Source organism: Leuresthes tenuis, unplaced genomic scaffold (assembly GCF_036924035.1).
Source record: "Leuresthes tenuis unplaced genomic scaffold, fLeuTen1.0.hap1 SCAF_7, whole genome shotgun sequence".
NCBI lineage: Eukaryota > Metazoa > Chordata > Actinopteri > Atheriniformes > Atherinopsidae > Leuresthes > Leuresthes tenuis.
In genome coordinates this window covers 17,900,288-17,920,977 of record NW_027325361.1, presented here as the reverse complement: position 1 = coordinate 17,920,977, position 20,690 = coordinate 17,900,288, and the positions used below count along the sequence as shown (strand labels likewise).

At 41.0% G+C, this 20,690-nt stretch overlaps 2 protein-coding genes across 2 annotated transcripts; one reads left to right on the top strand and one right to left on the bottom strand.

The window, feature by feature from the left end:
* The first annotated feature begins 534 nt into the window (after positions 1 to 534).
* On the top strand, positions 535 to 11,787 carry firrm (fignl1 interacting regulator of recombination and mitosis). The gene is made up of 23 exons (XM_072389642.1): positions 535 to 556; positions 662 to 750; positions 909 to 1,013; positions 1,105 to 1,245; positions 2,602 to 2,764; positions 2,859 to 2,943; positions 3,092 to 3,230; positions 3,540 to 3,629; positions 3,752 to 3,816; positions 3,915 to 4,063; positions 5,009 to 5,138; positions 5,404 to 5,590; positions 6,026 to 6,108; positions 8,189 to 8,240; positions 8,676 to 8,765; positions 9,015 to 9,200; positions 9,556 to 9,675; positions 9,754 to 9,849; positions 9,930 to 10,043; positions 10,396 to 10,500; positions 10,592 to 10,672; positions 10,758 to 10,901; positions 11,243 to 11,787. Exons 3-23 carry the CDS (start codon positions 918 to 920, stop codon positions 11,450 to 11,452), a joined length of 2,526 nt encoding a protein of 841 aa, XP_072245743.1. The 5' UTR covers positions 535 to 556; positions 662 to 750; positions 909 to 917; the 3' UTR covers positions 11,453 to 11,787.
* On the bottom strand, positions 11,688 to 19,543 carry scyl3 (SCY1-like, kinase-like 3). The gene is made up of 14 exons (XM_072389640.1): positions 19,235 to 19,543; positions 18,973 to 19,160; positions 16,790 to 16,975; positions 16,525 to 16,638; positions 16,313 to 16,369; positions 16,123 to 16,225; positions 15,928 to 16,039; positions 15,761 to 15,838; positions 15,454 to 15,593; positions 15,156 to 15,346; positions 14,832 to 15,003; positions 14,233 to 14,397; positions 13,354 to 14,147; positions 11,688 to 12,339 (listed from the first exon to the last, which is right to left on the bottom strand). Exons 2-14 carry the CDS (start codon positions 19,138 to 19,140, stop codon positions 12,277 to 12,279), a joined length of 2,343 nt encoding a protein of 780 aa, XP_072245741.1. The 5' UTR covers positions 19,141 to 19,160; positions 19,235 to 19,543; the 3' UTR covers positions 11,688 to 12,276.
* Between the last annotated feature and the right edge of the window lie 1,147 nt (positions 19,544 to 20,690).

The following is a 20,690-nucleotide window of genomic DNA, read 5'->3' as shown; positions in this document are numbered from 1 at the left end:
GACTCACAGACAAAGTGACCGTCTTATGATTCCTGTCGTTTGGGAAGTGTCTTCGCCGGTGTCTGATTTCATCATGTCCCAGACCAACACTACTCTCCTGGATGAGGTGGTGCAGTGGAGCCAGGAAACCTGTCGCCAGGAGCTGAAGTCTGTCCTCCCAAAACTCACTATATCCTCTGAAACTAACTGTCTGCTCGTGCCAATTCCATTGTGTTGAGCTCATGTGGCACAAAAACAATTAATCAATGTTATTATTATTATAGATATTTTTTTGAAGAGTGTAGTAAAAGCCGATTTTTCTGCTGTTGTAGTGTAACAAGCCTATGTTTAAGATGATGGGAGACAGAATGCTTACCATCGGAATGAGTAAGTTATTACTTACTCATTCCGAAAAAAGAGTTTTTGTTTCCCCGTGCATATTTGTCTTGCTTTTTGCGCTGTTGTTGCAGTTCCAACATGATTGTTAGTGGGTATAAATTTTGCAGGACTGCTGTGCATTTCCTTGACTGTGTGCACTCTTTGCATCATGAGTCAGACAGTTGGGATGGTCACATACGTAAGTTTTTATTTGCCCTCTTTTAGATTGACAAACGGCTTTTGTGCCTTCGACAGTGTTGGTGATCTCACTATGAACTGTCTGTGAAATGTCACATCTTCACAGGTATACTGAAGATAATTACAGAGCTGTTCCTCCCACATATTGGTTTGTCAGAGCTGGAAGTTGAGTGCTTCTCTAAGATCTTACCCAAGGTAAACATGGATGCACTTTGATTTGACGAATCAGTATAGGAGTGCCTTTTATGAGTATATATCATATACAACTAAGTGGCTGCTACTATAACACAAAATTACCCGATCTCAAGTTTATTACTTGCTTAAAAGATTTACTTATCTATCTTTGTCTGCAGGCAGTGACGATGTTTAACGGCATGATGAAAGAAATCATGGATCAAGTTGGGGGGCTTTCAAGTCAAAATACTGAACTGTGTGCGTTTCTGAGGAACATTCTACAGGTATTATGACTTGGTGTGATTCAAAGTGGCTGCTACAAAGCTCTCTGTGCATATTTTTCTCTCTTTAATTCTGTCTGTTCGTCTATTTCAGGCAATGATGCAGATAATTGATGCGTTGTCCGCTTGTGTGCGTCATGTCGGCTCATTTGAAGAAGCCCCCGACCTTGACCTCATCCGCTCGCTACCAACTTGTATCCTTAAAGTCCTGAGGGAAACGTTTCAGCATTGCAAGGTTGGCTTGTTCACTTTACTGTTGACTGATATGATATGATCTTTTTGTTGTGTTAAAAAAAAGAAAAAGTACGTTACCAGAAGATATTTGACTTCTAAGACATATTTAGTGAAGCAACCATTTGATCCTCTCTTAAATAGTGCCTGCAAATCACTGCGACTTAAACACTGAGAAAAATGATCATCTGGGTAACAAAAACATCAGTAGATGTTATATTTGTACTTTGGCAAAGTGAGTACATCCTTGACTTCAGAAGGTAGTATTTAACCTTTTAGCTATAACGAGTAACTGAAATATTTGGCCATCACCAGTCCTCAATGAATTTGCTCGTGTGCTTGAGATCATTATCTTATTGAAGTTGCAGTTTCAACTTTGTGAAAAATGGCATCACATTCTCTGAATTCATCATGGAAAGCATCACATATCCACTGCAGCGCCTCGCAGTTGGTCTTTCTTCTCCAGAAAAGCTGCCTTTAGTCTGTTGAACATGTCTACTGTACCTGTGCCCATAAAAAAAAAAAGGAAAAAAACAAAAGTTTTGCTGTCATGTACTTTTTGGACAGCACACTTTCCAAGCAGGTCAGATATTTTCAATCTTGTTGTGCGTCTTTTGGATTTTATTTTTTTTTAGAAACGGAAAATTAAAAAATTGTTTTATTGTTGTTTAAAATCCTCCAGTCGAAATAGAAATTCAGAGCTTTTTTCTTTTTTTGTGGTCAAAAGGTGCAAAATTAAACTAAGAATATGTATTATATATTGAATTTTTCTCCCTCTTTGAACTATTTTTCCTCTTTTTTTTTTCTTACATACTTTGAGACTGATTGTTGGAAAAAAGACCACAGAGCCAGAAAGAGTACATTGATAAGAAAAATCTGTTTTGATATCGTGTCTAATCACATTAAGCCAACAAAATGGAATTCCCCTGCACTTCATAGTCATTCGGTCCACGAGAAATGAATAGAAAAACAGAGTAAGCAGAGCAGCTTTCACTTTGACTCCAACATGCAGACTAATGGAGGCTGGATGCCTCTTAATAAGGCAGAAAACCCTCTGAAAATAGACTGCTGCCCCACATTAAGGACAGGGATTTGCCCTGAAAACATATTTCATGAATTCCTGGAGGATTGAATTCAAATTCCAATTTTTAAATGCAGTCATTGCAAATCACAACCATCCCATGCTTCTCCTCTTCTTCTAGTGTAATAATCATCTTCGCTTTGCAGAGCCCGCTTAAAGATGCAAAGAAACATGAGAGCAGCTGCTGTTAATTTTTAAGTGCTCTGCTCCATTTAAAGAGGTAGTGAAACAGATTAAGAATTCAAATGAATTCAAGCATATCGTGTATGTTGTTGACAGGATAGTGAGGTGGTTTACTGTGGCCGTCTGTCCCTGGTGGCAGACCTGCTGCAGGGGCTCTTCAAGGAGGCGTATTCCCTGCAGAAGAGTCTATTGGAGGTCCTGGACAGGGTTTCTCTGGACAGCAGCGCTTCAGAGGAGGAGGTGTCAGACATTGTTACAGGTTTGTTGTGGGACGTGTGTACGATGTGAAGCCTCTCCTCATGCTTGTGCACATTTCACCATGTCTTCTACGTTTTTTTTTTCGTCTCTTGCAGTGATTCACAGTCTTCTGGATATCTGCTCTGTTATCTCCAACCTGGACATAGCGCTCCATGCAAACACGTGGAAGTTCCTCATCAAGTAAATCCTGCTACAGATCGTGCTACGTTCCCGTGAAAAATGCCGAGCTCGGCTTTTATTCTCATAACTCGATGACTTCATTTGAGTTTTTACATTTTTTTTTCTTCTTTTTCTCCACATTATCATTTTTCTTTTTCGTTGTTTGCAGACAGAGCCTGAAATACCAGTCGTTGGTAGAGGAACGTCTACATCACGATGACATCAGCAACCGCCTGTGTGACAACCTGCTGGCCTCCTTCCACAGCTGCGTTGAGCTGGCTGAGCAGATTAAGCATGCTGATTTACAGGTAGGACCGCTCCGATTCGTTGTATTCTAATATAATTACTGTTACTTAATTAGTGCTGCTTTTAAGTGAAGGTGGCAGCAAAGTATGCTGCGTTTTTTTCCCTTGACTGAGTGGATAATAACTGGTGTTACCACTATGGCAGCTCTTCCTGTAGCAGTTCATATTAACGTCTGCCTTACATAGATGACAGATCTTTCCGTATTTCCTGTGTTTTAATGCCTCGTCCTTCTTCTGGTTATCAGTGTGAGATCAATTATAGACTTGACCTGACTTTCCCTTCTGTGTTTATGCTCTGTTTCCCTTTCACAGGAGTCCACTCAAAGCGCAGAATACAAGCTGTTCCAGAAAACTGCGAAGATGTGCAGATTTTTCGCCAACACTTTGGTTCATTACATAAAGGTTTTGAAACTGGGGATGATTTTGCAACCCCTTGTAACAGATGTTAATGTACACATAAGAAGACAAAGTAACCCAAATGTTTTCCCTCATTCTTTCCCTTTTCTTTTTTTTTTTTTTCACAGGAATTTAAATTTTTTCTGACGAAGAGCTGTAGCAACTTTCACCAAATCTACCTCCAGATAATCAAGTGCGTGTGGTTTGCCTGTGGGTTTACAAGTCAATTTCATACCGCACCTCACCCTCTGATTTATGTCTGATTATGATGATGAGCCTTATATCTTTCAGCAAGTTCCCTCCCAGCTTGGGTGCCGCATCACTTCCCGTGGCTCTCTCTGGGGAGCTGAATGCTGCAGCTCGAGTTCCCATGGATGCCTTCCTGCTCCAGCTGCTGCCTTTACGGCCCTTTGCTGAAGTTGTCCTCAAGCGGGACCTGCGTGAGTTTCAAATTTGCTTAAATGCTGAAACAATTTGTCTTTTTTTTTTCCAGATACTTGAACTAGTTTGATGGATGTTTCCCAGCTTCCTTATTTTTTAGTGGAAGCATGGTTTTGGAAATATATATTAGTACATCTAGTATGTTGCATCAGAGCATTATCGATGTACTGTTTTTGCATCTCACAAGCCGTTTTCACAACGGTCTAATTCCACAGTTCACACAAGCACATCGCAGAAGGAGGCTTTATGTTGGGGATTCGCTTTCCCCGCTGGAAATGTGACGAGAAGGGATGTCTAGTGCACAGCACGTGATTCAGAAATGATACTGTGTGGAAAAAAGAGGCGATTTCTGGATTATTCTTTTTAATAAAGATGGAAGAAGACCCTTCAACCCAAGCGTTTTAGTTTGAGAAAGTTGCTGGGGTTGAAACGGAACAGATTGTCTTTAGTTAGTGTCCAAGAGCTCATGTCAAAAACTTGCATGTCCATCTCTGTATACGTCAACAATAGCGGAGAGTGAGTTTGAAGCAGCACACGTTTGAGCAGAGAGGACTAACTCTCACCAGAACTGAAGGACTGTTTTCTTCCATCCAGCGGTGTCAGTGTTTATTCAATGTTCTCAATCTCGACATTTGCTGATATGTTCTTCCATTGGCTTTTCCGTAGAGGTTCTGGTGGTTTTAGTTGGAGGGGCTTGGTGGAAAGATTTCAGATAGAAGACCCAAGTGAATGTTGCTGACACTTCTCACGTTCTCACGGGCCACCGCTCTGGTTATATGTTGCTTTTAATGAGATGAGAGGTCTTTAGTTTGCCTCCAAATGAATACTGGGCTTCTTGAAATGTGTATATTTAGAAAAATAGTGGTTTCTTAAACATTAGTCAAAGGATGTTGACACCGTGGGTGGAGCTGTTGGTTTATACTTGTTCAACATACCGCCTGCAGGGTTGAGTCCTGAACACGAGCTCCCTCAGTGTCTCCTGCTGGTGAGCATCATGGGTCAGCTGGCCTGCCAACCTGAAGAAGTGCTGCAGCTTTGGTACGCTGGCAGTCAGTTCAGGGAGGAGACACCCAGGTGATGAAGGTTTCTATTGTTAATGTAATCTGCAATATTTTGATTATTGAGTTTTTTATTTTTTATTTAATAGTTTTTTTTCTCATTCTCCTGCTGTCAAAAAGTTTAAGCGACTTTGATACTTATATTATTAATACTTTATTATTCACAGTTGTATTTTTACTGAGCGTGATTTCCCTAATTGGGCTATTATTGCGTGCTGTGAAGTTAAAGAATGGATCACTTGGCATGTTTTTACTTTTATGTCATCTTTTCTTTGCTGTAGGCTTCCTCTCTACCAGGCTATCTTGATGAGTTTCCGACAATGCTTAACTGAGCGAAAGGTGCCCGTGCTGTTGCCAGGGGTGATGCTGAAGGGTCAGGCCCAGGTCGAAGTCACGCTGCATCACCATATCTGTGTGCAGCTCTGTGCCAGTGTGGCTGTGCTCCCCCCTGTATACTTCCCTGTCCTGGTGAGCTCTACACACACAATCACATCCGCTATATTGTATGTAAGCTAATGTTATTGTATGTAAAAGATTTTTGATCTCAGTGGGGTTTTATTTTTCTTGGAACCAGGTCGCAAAATATCCCTTCAAAACCTGCTGATTTAAAGCTTCTTAAACCAAAACATTCTGGGATCCTTTTCTAACAAGCTTATATTCAGCATATTATAAACAAACATTGTAATCATTGGATTTTTACCGGGATACCTGGATCTAAAATTCAGTATGAAATGGATTGTTAGATGTGAGGGTGGGATGTGTTTATCGTGCAATGGAGTTAATTTAATTCACTGCAAGTTATCCTTTCACTTTCATTATGAGGGTCTCCATGAGGCGTTTTCTGCTGTTTTTTCCCCCCTTTTATAAATCTGACTTCCTTCCACCTTTATCTCCCCCTGTCAGGAACGTTGTTTGGTTGATGCTGTACTGCAGCCAGACACTCCAACAGCGATGCTGGCAACAGATGTGTGGTGCTTTTCAGCACGGTGAGAATGGGCAGAATTTTTTTTCATGTAGACCAATCAAGGTTTGGTCTAGTAATCAAGTTATTATTTTTTTTTCAAGGGAACAGTTTATCAAAACATGAAAGACTCCCAGGATTTCTGCAAAGATTAAATCCAAAATGCAGTAGAATCTTCATCTAAGTCGCAAACAATATAACAAACGATAATAAATGGTATAAAGTATGACAACGGTGAACAAAATAGTTTACAAAATAGTTTACAATACTCAAACAGAGCAGTACCAGAATATTTAGGATTTTGCTTTTAGAGTCCAGGGAGTGAATTAATTTTCTTCCAAACAAGAAACATGGCTATATTTATTCAATGCAGAACAAAAACAAAGGAAAATGAATAAACAGCACGCATAAAAAAACAAAATGTATCCTCTGTTGTTTTTGGGTTGAGTCTTCATTTATGACCTCAGTTTGTTGGGGCCCTTTTAATCTGTGCGAGTCCCACACACAGAGACGGTTTGCACTAAACATTCCACTAATATCCAGCTCTATGAAGCCTGGGCTACATATTGATCAAGAACACTGAATAAACACTGACACCGCTGGGTGGAAGAAAATAGTCCTTCGTTTAAGAATGCATGCAGCCTTTTTTCAGAGATGTTTGCTTTATTACTTATGAGCCTTACACAACGATTAGAAGGATGTTTTGAACCATTACTGAAAACTGTTACAGTTCATCCGCGTTTCTGTGATGTCTTGATTTACCCGTTTTGGTCTCAGAACAACATCACTCTTGGGTTAGATCGAGACTCTGACTCGTCCACCTTAGTCGTCGAGTTTCCATTCCATCCTAAATGCATTGGCACCTATCGCTGACGTTCACTCCCCGGCACAGATAAGTTAATTCTGTTCCTAAGATGGTTTCATGCTTGTCCTTTACTATTAATCAGGTCAGAGGCAAAGAAAATCTGGAACAAATCTTGTGAAAAAGGCTAAAAAAAGAGAACTATTTTGTTGTAATTAAGTAAAAAAAACAGTTGTTCTTGTAACGGGAAGCAAACTTCTGGAAGACGAAACAACTACAGTGGACATCCAAAAGAGAACAATGGCCCAAGCTCTTTGTAGCAGCCGTTCACGTAAGGCCCAAGTGCCTTGTCCAATCAGTCCAATCAGAGTTATTTCTTAGTTTTGACGCGTCCATAAAACACAAGTTCAGTCCTCTTGCAAAACCCACTGAAATGAAGAGAGATGGTGGACTTGAACCTAGATTTAGTTCAGAAGTTAACAACAACTAAAAACAAAGAACTTTGACGGTCAAAAACTTATATCTAACCAAACTCAGAAGCCCTCCAGTCCTCCTTTAACAACCAATGAACCTACCTTATTGTTTTACATACATGCGCTGCCTGACGGCATTAACAAAGTAAAACTATACGGCATAAAGTCTTTCAGTGCTTACGTTCAGAACAGTCCTATCTGGGAAGATGCTGATAAGTCTTTGTTTGTTTTCCATTTGAATCTTTGCATTTATCCCTAAAAAAAAAAAGCAAAAAACGTGTCTCCTGTGCCTACAGAGTACTTGCCTGAGAACAGTTTATTTGCTAAACTGGTCCAGCAGTTTCACGAGCATGGGTTTTACTAAGGTGCACGCATTTCTGCAGATGTTTTGCTCTTTTTCCTCGCTTGGAGAATTTCACGTTGTCATTGGGCCTATGGGAGAGTAGCATCTGTCCTGAAAGGTCTTATTGTGGATTCAGAAAGCCATAAGTACCTCCGTTTGTGTCTTCTCGTCAGTTAGATTGTATCTCAGATGAACAAGAGTGAGAGATGCAGGTATTTCCAGAAGGTTCACAAACTCTCTTGCAACATGTATAAACAAACTGTTTTTTTAAGTGTACAAATCACAGCCATCTTCAGATATGAATGATTTGCATCAGTCTAAAAATGTGTCCACTGTTCTCACTGTTCTATGGAGGTCTGGGCTGCTGCTTTTGCAGCCATGTTTAGATGTGTTATAGCTACGGTTTCACCAAAGGCTGGTTCTGAGCTTTTATTCATTTATTTATACACTAAAACAAATCAACTGCTGATGTTGTGTGTGCTTACAGATATGGAAGCGCAGAACTTTGCCTACATCACGTCCTTCTCATCGCTCAGCTGGTGAGTGGAAACTACACAAAGATGCAGTGTTGTGTTATTGCTTCATTTTGGTTTGACACTTTGAAACGTAAAGATGCTCAATACACCGTCATGCCACAGACTTTTTCTGCAGACCTGTCTTATGTTGTTCAAGTGAATGATGCCTAAATCTAAATCTAGATCTGAATATAACACGTCTGAAAACACTTAATCTCTTTAGGTAGGGTTATGGATCGGTTTGGGTTTCAGTTCTCTGTGATTCTCCACAGATTTGACAGTCTGAGACTGACACATCGTCGTAACCAAAGACTTTATTACGTCAACAAAATGATCTGCATCCTAAAGATTTGCACAAACCTCTTACACAGTTCTCAGCCTTTTTGAATGCTGTATGTCCTGCTGCCTTCGCCCTCTTCAGGCATTTAAAACAGTCCCCTCTAATTGTCACTCCTCCAGGTGAAAGCATGCCCCTCTGAGTGTTACCAGATGTTGCACCTGGGGGTGCTGCTGAAACGCATGGTTTTCCTTATGACCCCAAGCCACCAGGTGAGAAATCGTATGAGTTGAAATGAGGGTCATCGTATTTGATTCTTTGCAGCTTTGTATTAAAGCTCAGACGCATTTCATCAGTTTATTTTTTCTCTGCTCGGGTTTATTCCATTAATTGTTTGCACCAGCCAACAGGGTAAATGGTTCTGGATGATGCTGATGTTTGTCGTCCGTAAAAACAAAACACACAGAAGTGTAGAGGATCCCTTTTTTTTTTTAATTCATCGGAAGCATTTGTTTTTCCAGATGGAGCTGGTGGCACAGCTCCCGCCGTCTGAGGTGGAGAACCATGCGGTATGGCGTCACATCCTTCTCCGAGCACTTTCACAGGACACCCGTCGCCGTGTCGAGACAGAAATGATTAGCCTCACTCAAAAGGTTCTGGCCGACTGGCAGAATGGAGGGTACAAGCTGGGACAAGTTGAACGAGTGGTAAGGACAATCGCACATAATCACATCCTGCCAGATTATTTATTTTTACGCTTTCCATAGCTTAGTTTGGTGCTGCGTCAATGTCTTAGCGCTTGAGTAAAGGCGTCAAGATAGACTGCCAAAGACTAAATGTAATAAAGCCTGTAATAAAGCACAGCCTTTTCCTTTGTGCTGTCTATCTTATTGTTTCTCTGTGTTTTCACGAGATTACTTTTCAAGCTCTGATGTCGCTTGTGGGCTTTATCTTTTTTTCAAGAGAGATTGATTCTGGTCAAGAAAACAAACAAAAAAGGATGGAGGGATGAGAAATCCTAATGAAAACCCTGTGTTTTTGTATTTACCTTTCTGTTCCCAGAATGTGTTGCTGCGCTCTTTGCTGACGGTGATCCGAGGGCAGTCATCTCCAGAGGAACAGTGTGTGTTGTCTGCAGTTAGGATAGTCACACAGCTCTGGTTAAGAATGAGTTCTGATCAGGTGAGAGCAAAGTATACACAAAAAAACTGTCAGAAAAACAAAGCGAGACGCGTGTTTTTGTAACTGTTCACACTGCAGTTGCAGACCCATGCAGTCCTCCAGTGTACTCTGCAGCTGCTCTTGTCAGCAACAGCGCTTTTAGTGAAAAACATTGAGCCACAAGTAATTTGTCAGGTAAGCTCTCGTTTTCACATTCCACATTAAGCAGCTGAAGAGTGGAGGATGCTGCTGTTGACTGCAGGGTATCATTTCAGGCTCTGCTGTGTCTGGATGCTGTGGTTTCTCAGAATTGTGGGGATCAGCTGCTGCTGGCTGCCCTGGAGTTCCTCTCTTCTCTGGGGAAGATCTTTGTCCCTCCGGACAGCCAAGTAATCAAACCGGCATATAACGAATGTGGATTTTATGTTTTTCTTCCACGCTGTCGTCACACATAATTCTATACACATAAATCGGAAATTTTTGTGTCCGCCGACGCCCTCATTGGAAATGATTCTTTAATTTCTGATCCAGACAGAAAACTAATCCGATAAAAACAGATAGTTTGACTGATTCTTACATAGTTTAACCATTCAGTTTACAATACCATTAAAGGTTCTAAAAATGTGTTTTATTTGCTTTTTTTTTCCCTTTAATTTTTTTTTACATTTCAAGAACTTGACATTATAGGTTGTTTTTAAAAAATATATTTTTCTGATCTCTTAAATGTTTTGTGTCCCACAGAGCCAGATTCTTCCCAGGCTGAGCAGTCTGTTCGGAGTCATTTTAGCTGACAAATCATGGCTGATACATCAGCACGCCCTAGAGGCTTTTTCCTATTTTGCAGAGGTATGGCAAGTACTCAATTGATGCTAATGCTCAAAATGGAAGAGACTGAAACCTAAACTTAACCTTGATGTGTGTCCCTCTGGTGATTAAGAACACAAACCACGAAGAGGTTATTTCCCAGAGTTTATGTGTGGAAAGCACAAAGACCAAAGTGGTCAATTATCTTAGCAAGGTAAGCCATGTCAAAATATAGCGTGACGAAGATCTGCTAAGATAAAACACATGGTTTTAAATGAGAGCTCCGTGTTTTGCGGTAGGTGCCGAATGCGCAAGAAGATGCGGAGTCACGGCTGGAGAGGCTCAAACAAGAGACAACCGTCATTCAGCAGCACAACAAGAAGCTGGAAAACAAAGAAACCGTTTCCAACAGACTGGCTGCTGAAGCTGTGGCCGATTCCGAGGTTAGTAGCAATGTTAATTTAACTTTAAATGTATTTCATCGTCCTGGGTGTGCAAGTCAGTGATAGCTGTCCAGAATGACTCCCATTCATACCAAATACTGAAGCAGTAGGAGGCTGTGCACATTATACAAAAGAGGACATGGTTCTTATTGTGAGATATTTATAGCTGTTAATCTTTGGAAGATGAGAGTGATGCATTCTTTTCAGTGTTGGCTTTTTGGTCTGTACTATACTGCACTGGATCTGTACTTTGGTTTAACCTTTACTTAGCCAAATATAGTGATCGATTGATTTACAAGATCTGCTTTTTTTCTGCCCCGTAATTATTTCTTCCCTCCAAGCCGTGCCCAAAGAGAGCTCGGCAGGAGACCAGCACAGAGGAGGAGTACAGCCGCTACATCCAGACAGCCGAGAGCGCTTTGAAAGCCCTTCAGGGTCTCATTGAGGGTAAAGCCAACAGTACAACACCACCTCCACAGTGGCTGGAGTCCAGGCTACAGGGGCTGCAGACCCTCATAACTCACATCACTTCAGTCAGACACACAACATAGCAGGTCTGCCCTAATTTCCAGCCTCAGGCGACTTTTTTCCTGTTTATTTAAGCCCTTGTTAAAGTTGATCCAACTTTTTTTTCTTTCTTTTCTTTTGATGCTGAAAATTGTCTTCGAATTACTGTTTATTAAATATTTGAATACCAAACATATTTTTTCTTCTTTTAGCAGTAAGATTATCTTCACCAACTCGGTACAAAATTTACTTTAAAAGGGAGACAACGATCCATGTTAAACAGTAAAATGTTTTATTTCACCAGCAACCAAAAAGCTCAAATAAATTATGTCTCTGCTGTTTCACATTCATTCATAGTGCAAGCATTCAGTAAATCAAACCTTACTCATTCTGGAAACATGTCCTACCAAGAGGTTATCTTGAGCTTAATGCCAAAAGTTGAATTGGCACATTTAAAAAAAACAAAAAAACCCAAAAGAAAAACAAAAAAAACATGAGTGAATGAAAACAGGGTGTCATTCACCTCTGTTTAGGATCTAAATCATCTTGGGGTGATTAATGTCAGTTGGCAAACATATTCTGAATGGCTTCTTTTGTCCGTGTTTAGCACCATCGGACAGGCAGCCAATCCTTCCTGTTCGAAGCCACTTCTAGAAATAAACACACTGAAGATAAATGTCAGAATCAGCAGAACGGAGTAGAACAAGATCCAGCCTCTCCCTGTCATTATCATTCTTACTGCATCGTGTTAAATGAGAAGCTACTTCCAGTTTGCTGCCCCAGATGTGGCTCCAGATGGGGTGCGTGGATTTAAGTTCTCCAGTGGTTAAATGTTTTGCTCCAGACGGAGTTTGTGTGTCGGATGCCTTCACCAGGAATTCTCATCCTCCCAGTTCAGGTCGTCCCCATCTCCCCAGCCATCTGTTTCCAACTTTGAGGGCAGAAGAAGAAGTGAAAAGAAAATGAGAAATTATTCAGCGGTACATTTGACGATGAAGAAGAAAATATTTATGGATATCAAACTTGTACAATTATTAACAACACGGATATTCTGCAGCCAAAGATCGTCGAGCTGAATACAGACGTGTCTGTTTTTTAGCTTTGATTGTGAGAACTGTGGCATCCTATCACTGACCCCCTTATCTTCAGACGAAGGATATTAATTGAATGATACTTTCCACAAACATCCCAAGAGGTCCACTTTAAAATAGTTTAAATATAAAGAAATTAAGTGGAGGAAAAACTATTTTCAGTTTAAACCCAACATGCCTGAAGACGAAAGGTTGGACGTGCAGCGTGTCGCGTGCAGCTGATATTCACGTAGCACCCGGGTGCTGTCAGCCCCCAAAAGTAAAAACAATTTACTAAATGAAGAGTTTCACAAAGAGACTCTGAAACAGACAAAAGTGCCATTGTGCTGATAGAGATGTGATCCAATTCCCCAGTAACCCCCCCCTTTAGTTCCACTCTGTAGTGCTGACTCCTGTGTCCAGTCAAAATGACAAACAACTTCTCTCAAAATGTTAAGTTTAATAGAAATTGTGGAGTAGGACAGTTGCTGATGTTAGAAGGCTTGTTTATGGCAGAGGTTATGATGGGTACCAGCACAAAGAGTGATGCCATGCCGCCTCATCCAATAGGAATTCATTTAACTGGCTTGTTTTAGCATTAAAGATCTCAGCATATCTGCAGTAATTCTGTGTGAAGGGGTGATGTTTATACTTTTCAGCGGATAACAGATTTAGTAACAACCATCTGCATCTCTGGATCTTATACTGTCTGTAAAGACTACTGTGAAGATGTCTTTACAGAGAGTTTCACAGTAGTCTTTACAGACAGTATAAGATCCAGAGAAATAAACAAATCTGTATCATTAAAAAAAAAAAAAAAAATTCAGCAATAAAATCTGAAGAAGACAAATAAACAGACATCATCACAGGCTCACCTCTGAGAGGTTGGCTGCTGCAAACTTAGCAGTGAGTGTTAAAGTGTCGATGGGTGAGTCAACCAGCAGAGATCGAGTGTTTGGTGACGAGGCTGCAGACAGTCTACTTCCCTCCTCTAGTGGCAGCACAGCTGGAGAGGACAACTTGATGTCCGGCACCATGTCTGCAAACAAATCCAACTCTGGGTCTTGCTCTACCTTTTTCTTCACTTTGATGGTGAACTCCTCACCCAGACCTCCGATTCCACCAATCTTTTGTGGCACAGTAGCTTTGGATTCTGGATTTGATGGGCTGTGTGTTTTCTGAGAGTCTGTCTCCTCTTGAACCCAGGCATTGTCCCACGAAGAAATGTTCTTGCTCTGTGCCGACTGGCGCACTGTTGTGGTCAGTTTAAGGGCTTTGGAGGAATCCAGTCTTAATGGTGTGGGAGAAGGTTTTGCGGATGTTGTCGAAGTGCTCTCTCCGGATGGTGTATGAACAACTGAATCTGAAAAGGGAGCTGAGGGGGAGAGATCTGAGGTAGGTTCAGTGTCCTCAAAGTCATCCCACGGCTCCTCTTCAGTGTTTCGACTTGCGTGTTGGCTGCTAACTGTATTGACTCTCTTTGCAGCCTGAATGTGGATCTGGACAGAGTGTCCATCTCTACTTTCACCATCCTCGTGGTCACTCCAGTCAGGCCAGTCTTCCACGGCACCCACCCGTCTGTCAGTCTGGTCTGGGCTGTACGACTGTGGCTCCATCGCATCGTCCTGATGAAAGCCATTCAAGGGGAGAGACATCTGTCTACTGACATCTGGAACGCACCGTTGAGAAGATGGACAGAGTTTCAGATGCAATAAAGCCAGTTAATGGGGCTCATTAGTATTAAGGGAGCCTACCTGATGTAGGTACAACAACGCTTGGTGTCTTCAGAGCATCTGCTAATTTATCCATGTGACCGAGAACCACACCTTCACTTTCTGATGGTCTGGGGAACAAATTCGGAGCTTTGGAAGGCTGGGCTATCTGAGGGTGGGAGGCTCCAACGATATGGACAGGTGAGGCTGAAGAATACCAACAAAATAAGAGGAGTATTATTATACTGCAGATGGTCCAAGTTACTGCTGCCACTTCTAGCTGTGAAACAGTTATGTTTCACTGCATGTCCCTGCACTGATTCATTGATCATTTCTTGATTTGAGTGAGAAATTTCAGTTTTTGAGACTGCTTTTAAATTGTTTTACCCTTTCAGCAGTTAACAGTTAAATGAAAGCCTGAGATCATGCTGAGCTGAAACATTTGCCGTAAGAACCATTTTGACTTGCTAAGAATCCTTATCCATTTACTCCTCGAATTCCTAGCTCACATCTCATATTCTGCTGTGTGAAGTTGGACAGTAACGTTGGCTAAGGCAGCTCAACACTGGTACACTACTGGACACAGTTTCCTTTTACGCATTTACTTGACATTTATTTTGATCAAATTCAACCTCGCTTACTTTCAGGGGTGACCTCTGTAGACTTTGTAAAGTTGGGTGTGGTGCGTTTAAAGACCTTTGTTCTTTCTCCACCAACAACCACTTGAGCTCCCAGCAAGGGCACCAACACAGCCAGGCTCTGCAGCGTCATGGCAACCAGAGAATCATTGGTGTCTCTCATTCCTAACAACACCTGCAGTTAGCAAAACAAACAGAAGAGATTCAACAAGAGGCAGAAAAAAAAACTGCGACATCGCAACCTAAGCTGGTCCAATTTTCCTCAACTTGGACCCTCATTGACGATTAACTTCAAAGTTAAACTGGGCTTCGACGTTGACGCTTCACCTGAGGTAGGATCTGGTTTTTGAGTTCATCTTGCGAGAAGAACTCAGCATACATGTGAATGTGGGCCAGAAGCACAATCCGGACGTGTTCCTCGTTGACTTTGTAGAGTTTGAGGAGCTGAGGAATCACATGTTTACGGTAAAGGGACACGGGCAGAAGGCAGTCCTCAGCGCTACCGCCACGGCTGGGATCTGTCCACACGGGTGATAAATAAAGAAGAGTCTGAGCACCAGCTAAAGACGTTTCTCATTTCAGTGATCAGTTAAAAACAAGGAGTGTGCTAAAAATGCCACATTACCCTTCTTTGGCCGTAGAAGATGTGGCAAGAAGCTCTTGACAGCCATTGGTTCTGCAAAAACGAGAGAGTTGAGGAGTTTGAGGACGAGGCGTGTAGCTATTAGCTCTTCAGGAAGGCTCTGGACCCGGTCCAGAAGAAACCTAAAAATGCACAACCAGCACATTATGGGGTGCTTTAAAAAGTAGGAAGTAGTTAAATTTTCTAAATGTGTCAAAAGGGAAATGTCCAAGATAAAGTGTAGACTGGCTTGGAAAAAATAAAACAACGGTTGTACATTTAAAACTATACGAAAAGGCAAATTCCTTACTTGAAAAATTCATTTTTTTCCTCCTCTGACTTCAGAGTGAGGCTCTTCAGAAAATTCATCACTTCCAGAAAGTCATTCCTGTTCACACAGTAATTAGAGAGTTTGAAAGGAGACGATTCTCACGCCAAACTGAGAACAAAAGCAAAGAAATAAATCACCACACAAACCTGAAAAAGTCATGACTCAGCAAGAAGCTCAATGGAGGACGAGCCAAGGGATCAGAATTCAGCAGTCCGGCCTGTAGGGTTTTTTTCAGGCTGTCAGACAGGTCCTGCGACACTGGAAGTGAACAAAGCAAATGTGTGAGGAGGGAGGTGAAATCTGACGCATGCGACGTGATTTTCTCGATCGTTTATACCAACCGTAACCATTCAGGAGAGGGATAAGTGCCTCCACCATCATTCCAAAAGAGTAACAGTCCCGAGCATGAGCTTGTTTGTCCGGCAGGATTTTAAAGCCCTCAACCTGTCAACAAATTGTCTGTTTAAAACTTTTTTTAAAACGGAGCAGAAGGTTATGACACTTGTTCATCTTGACCTTTAACCTGCTCACCTGCTCTTCTGGAGGAACACAGCTGGCCTCTCTTGCATTGCAAATGCTTTTGAGAAACTGCAGGGTGGAATGATGCGAAGAATCAAAGCCAGTAAACTGATACATTGCAAGATGAGCCCACAATTGTGTGGCCCCTGACATTTCTTTCTAAAATAACAGGATGTTACCCCCACAGACTGTCTGCTGGTGATAAATCCGATTCTCCCTCTTACCTCAGGAGTCGCTTCAGAGAACTTGCAGACGGTGTCCATCCCTCCCAGTTTCCAGTGACCATCTTCACTGACAAACACAGACGAAATACAGACGTTGTTATGGCTCGATTTGCCCTGGAGGAGGAGACAGATGCAGGTTTAACACCGGCAGAAAAAACTAACACCACGGCATGTTTATTGTTCTTTTATTTACTCCGTGCATTGAGATAACCCTACAAGAGTTATTTGTAAGCAAGGGGAGCACGCCGTTCTTCTTCTGGCTCACCCTTTCATGCAGAAAGACAAGTGCCTGCAGGAGGTCATAGATGCCTGCGCAGATTTCCTCTGGTGAGAGACTGTCCAGCAACAGCTCAAGGGGTTGCACATGTTCTGTTACCAGATGAATGCCCCCATCTTGCACTGAGCAGGACAGGAAGCGCAGCAGACACGGGTGCCTGAGTGTCTTCAGATGCTGCAGGAAATTAAAGGTTAATTGAGAGAGGGCGTGTGTGAGGTTTCTATAAAACGTGAATCTCATGCAGTTAAGATGAAAAGATAAAACAAACAACTATGTTCTAACCGTAGAGGGACCAGCTTACAAAAATATTTTAGTAAATTTAGCATATTGATGGTGCAGTGTACTTAACTTATGTATATATAAATTTGTGAAAACTTTAGAATGTTCAACAACCTGCAGAATTGTGGCCTAAAACAACATCTGACCTAAGCACAAGTATTAAAAAGCAGTTAAAGCGAACCCAATTTGACAAATGGGATAAAAATATGATAATTTTCCCTTCTGCATATCAAGGAAAATTATATGTATACTTGCAGGGCAAAAGTTAGCAAACCTCAAGGATTGGCTGTTAATCTGATGATGAAATTGGAGTCAAGTGATGGTAATCAGATGTGCTTTGTTACCCCAGTTTCAATTCAAAAGACAAGAATATATTAAAGCCTGATCTTAATAACACAAAGTGTATCATGGCACAAAAAGATTTCTGAGGATGTCAGTGCTGCAGACAGAAAAAAATAAATAAATAAAAAGTCTAAGGCCACAAAGTGACCCTGGGGAACTTAAGCCCTCTCTCACATTTTATCTGATGTTATTGTTTGTGGCTTCACCATCAGAAGAAAATGAGACAACAACGTTCAGTGTGCAAATGTGCAAACGTTCGGGCTGCAAATGGAAAGCACTTTTCAACCATCTGTAATTTGCTAAAGATCATGTGGACAAGCTGCTGGGTTGTTTGGGGGAGGAAAAATATCTTGAGAACAACTGACACAAAACTAGAACTTTTTGGCTTAGATGAGAGGTGTTGTGTCTACAGAAAGGATTAAAAAAAACAAAACACTTCATTTCAGTCCAAGAGTCCATCAGTGAGACATGGTTTAGCTTGGTTAGCTGCATCCAGTCTGGGATGGCTTACCAAAGTCCTCATTTGCTGATCAGACTGAGACATGGAATCACGAGGTGATCTTGTATTGGAAAAAAAAAAAAAAAAGGCAAATACCTACTTTTTCCAGCTGGAGTAGCTCATATGGTTTATGTTGACTAAGATATTTCTAAAGAAGGAAATGTGTCAAGACTACTGCTCACAGATTAACCAACATTTGGAGAGAAAACTAGTTTGTCACCTCAACTGCAAAACTCAACGTTCAGGAACAGTATTTAGGCGCCACGTGTGGACAGGAATCCACTTGTCATTGTGAGGAAAATCTTTTAAACGACAATAAAATCCACCCCAGTGTGTCATATTGTGAAGGAAGAGTTGCAATTAACCAAATTAATAGGTTACAGCTAAACGTTAAACCTACTTAACTACTCTTCTGTACAGCACTTTGGTCCACTGTGGTTACTTTGAAGTGCTTTATAAATAAAGCTGGATTGGATCGGATCATGCAACATGATTGGTGCGAACAACGCTTCATTAAGTTTCAGGTAGGAGCAACACACTTTTAGTGAAAAGGAAAAAAAAAAAAAAAAAAAAACAGTGCTGACATGGGTGATTCAGCAGGATAACTAACCCTTTTTTTTTTTTTAGAACTTATGATTGTTTAGGTGTTTAATGTTTAACTGCTGTTGGCGAACACAATGCCAAGCAAAACATTCTTTTTAATTATTATTATTTACTTTTGGGGTGTCACAGCGGCTAATACTTCATCTGGAGGTGAATGTTCCATGAGGCAAAAGTTCTGCCCTGACCATGTTGAAAGCCAATAACCCAACAGTTTGTGCTCAGTGTTTATGGAAAAGCAAGTTATACGTGCAAAATGTCATATTCATGTCTGTCACATCATGTATGGATGAAATGAAGCGTGTTTTGTCAGGGCAATCTTTTTCATGGCAGACTTTACTGTTCAATTTGAGAGAGGCGGTAAAAGTGTGAATGGTCTGTTGTATGTAGAATTTTGTCCTTAGCTGTTGAATAAGTACAGTACACTCTGACGAGGCCTCACTATACACACCTTGGCAGCTTTGTTGACTTTGTCTTCATTACCACGCTTGTGAACAAACACAGAGGCAGGCTTTCCATCCTGGTGAATCGCCGAGTACATGGTGAGTCCGGAAGGCAGAGTCAGGAGCGGCTCCTCCAGCAGAGTACAGCCCCGCACCGCGCTGCTCTCCGCACCCATGACCGCGTTTCTTTCTGGACCTGCAGGGTCGACGAGGGGGGTTGTCGTTAAATATGAATCTATGAACACCTGTTACAAAGTGAAGCAAACATACCTGAATCACTGCACTGGATGTACCAACCGCTGTATGTGGCGTTAGCAGGTGCTGTTAGTAGCCTTGCTGGCTAACCTCGTCGCTACGTTAGCCAGCTCGTCATTGCTACGCTTGTTGATAGCTCTGTCTCCTCCAAAAATACATGTTAGTCGCAGCGTTCCGCTAATTTAACTAAGTGACTGAACAGAACATCAAACTGTTAGAAAAATACGAACTAATTCAAGTTAGATACTTGTCAAATCAGCGATGCTAACGTGGAGCGAAAGCTGAGCTGTTGTAAACAGACACATACTCTTCCGGTAAAAGACTAAACCAAAGAGCGTAGGCAATGTCACTGGCAAGAATATTAGACATTAGTCACTGGCACAGATTTAGATTCAGAATTTAGTGAATTTGGTTTTTATTGTAAAAGGAATGAACATATATTTGGCGTAAAGTTCTATAATTATTCACCTAATTGTATTTTACGTGCACATATAACAACAACCACCCCCATTTTAAAACTGATGGTTGCAACCAAAGTGGTGCGAGATAACTCAGGTGACTACCATATGGTTCTGAAAATGGAAATAGAACATCAAACTAAAGTTCTGAAAAGCCACTGTTGTTGCTGTCAACGCGGTGTCTAATTAAGGGTAAAAAAAGTAATGATAAAAAGGCTGTTTAAACCCCAACTGTGGTTACTTAGACTCTATCTCTAACCAAACAATACAATTAAGTACAGAATGCTTAAGTATTTCCAATATTTTATACTATTTGCTTCAATGACTCCACATCTCAGGAGAAAAATAGCAAAAAATTAAAAAAAGATCTGTTTTTTTAGAAACAAGCAGTTAATGGAGATGTCAATTACCAGATGAATCCATCTGCTCCAGTGTGACACACATTAAAGGATTGATATGTAAACTATTTCAAAGAAACACGAGTTAACTGAAATACATTGCATAACATTACAGAGAAATTTTGTTTCCCTATAAAACAGCTAAAATGTACACAAAGCTCTTTCTGCCTTAATGACTATTTTTTTACTTGGCTTTACTGTCAGGAGCAAAACATTTCTCCCAGATCTCATTACTCGTGTAAAACTGAGGCATTACCCCTATTGGCCCATTTTATTATCTCATAACATTAGTTACCAGCTCAGAATATGTGAATCTGTCACTTGTTGTCTTAATGAATTTGAAATTCAGATGCCTCCTCTGTTGGCTGGACAAAGCAATCATGGCAATGGTGTTGCTGTAAGCTTTGGGACAATTTGCTGTATCTTAACAACAAGTTGATTGAGAAAATCAACAGCACTTTAGTTTAATATAGAAATCATCCTTAGTTGCAGCTTGATTTTTCTGTTTTATATAATCTTGATATTCACTTATGAAAATACTGCTTAAAATATTAGCTCATGAAAAATGATATTGCTCATTTTCTGCTGTAAAAACTGTTGCTATCAAATCAAATG

What these genes read in the sequence shown, in the direction of transcription:
- firrm (XM_072389642.1), top strand. Translation starts at nt 918, where the DNA reads ATGTTTAACGGCATGATGAAAGAAATCATGGATCAAGTTGGGGGGCTT. An exon ending in AAACGTTTCAGCATTGCAAG is followed by an intron (nt 1,246 to 2,601) that starts GTTGGCTTGTTC and finishes TGTTGTTGACAG; the next exon opens with GATAGTGAGGTGGTTTACTG. An exon ending in GTGTGGTGCTTTTCAGCACG is followed by an intron (nt 6,109 to 8,188) that starts GTGAGAATGGGC and finishes GTGTGCTTACAG; the next exon opens with ATATGGAAGCGCAGAACTTT.
- scyl3 (XM_072389640.1), bottom strand. Translation starts at nt 19,140, where the DNA reads ATGGGTGCGGAGAGCAGCGCGGTGCGGGGCTGTACTCTGCTGGAGGAG. An exon ending in TTGTCTTTCTGCATGAAAGG is followed by an intron (nt 16,639 to 16,789) that starts GTGAGCCAGAAG and finishes CTCCTCCTCCAG; the next exon opens with GGCAAATCGAGCCATAACAA. An exon ending in CAGCAGCCAACCTCTCAGAG is followed by an intron (nt 12,340 to 13,353) that starts GTGAGCCTGTGA and finishes CTGCCCTCAAAG; the next exon opens with TTGGAAACAGATGGCTGGGG.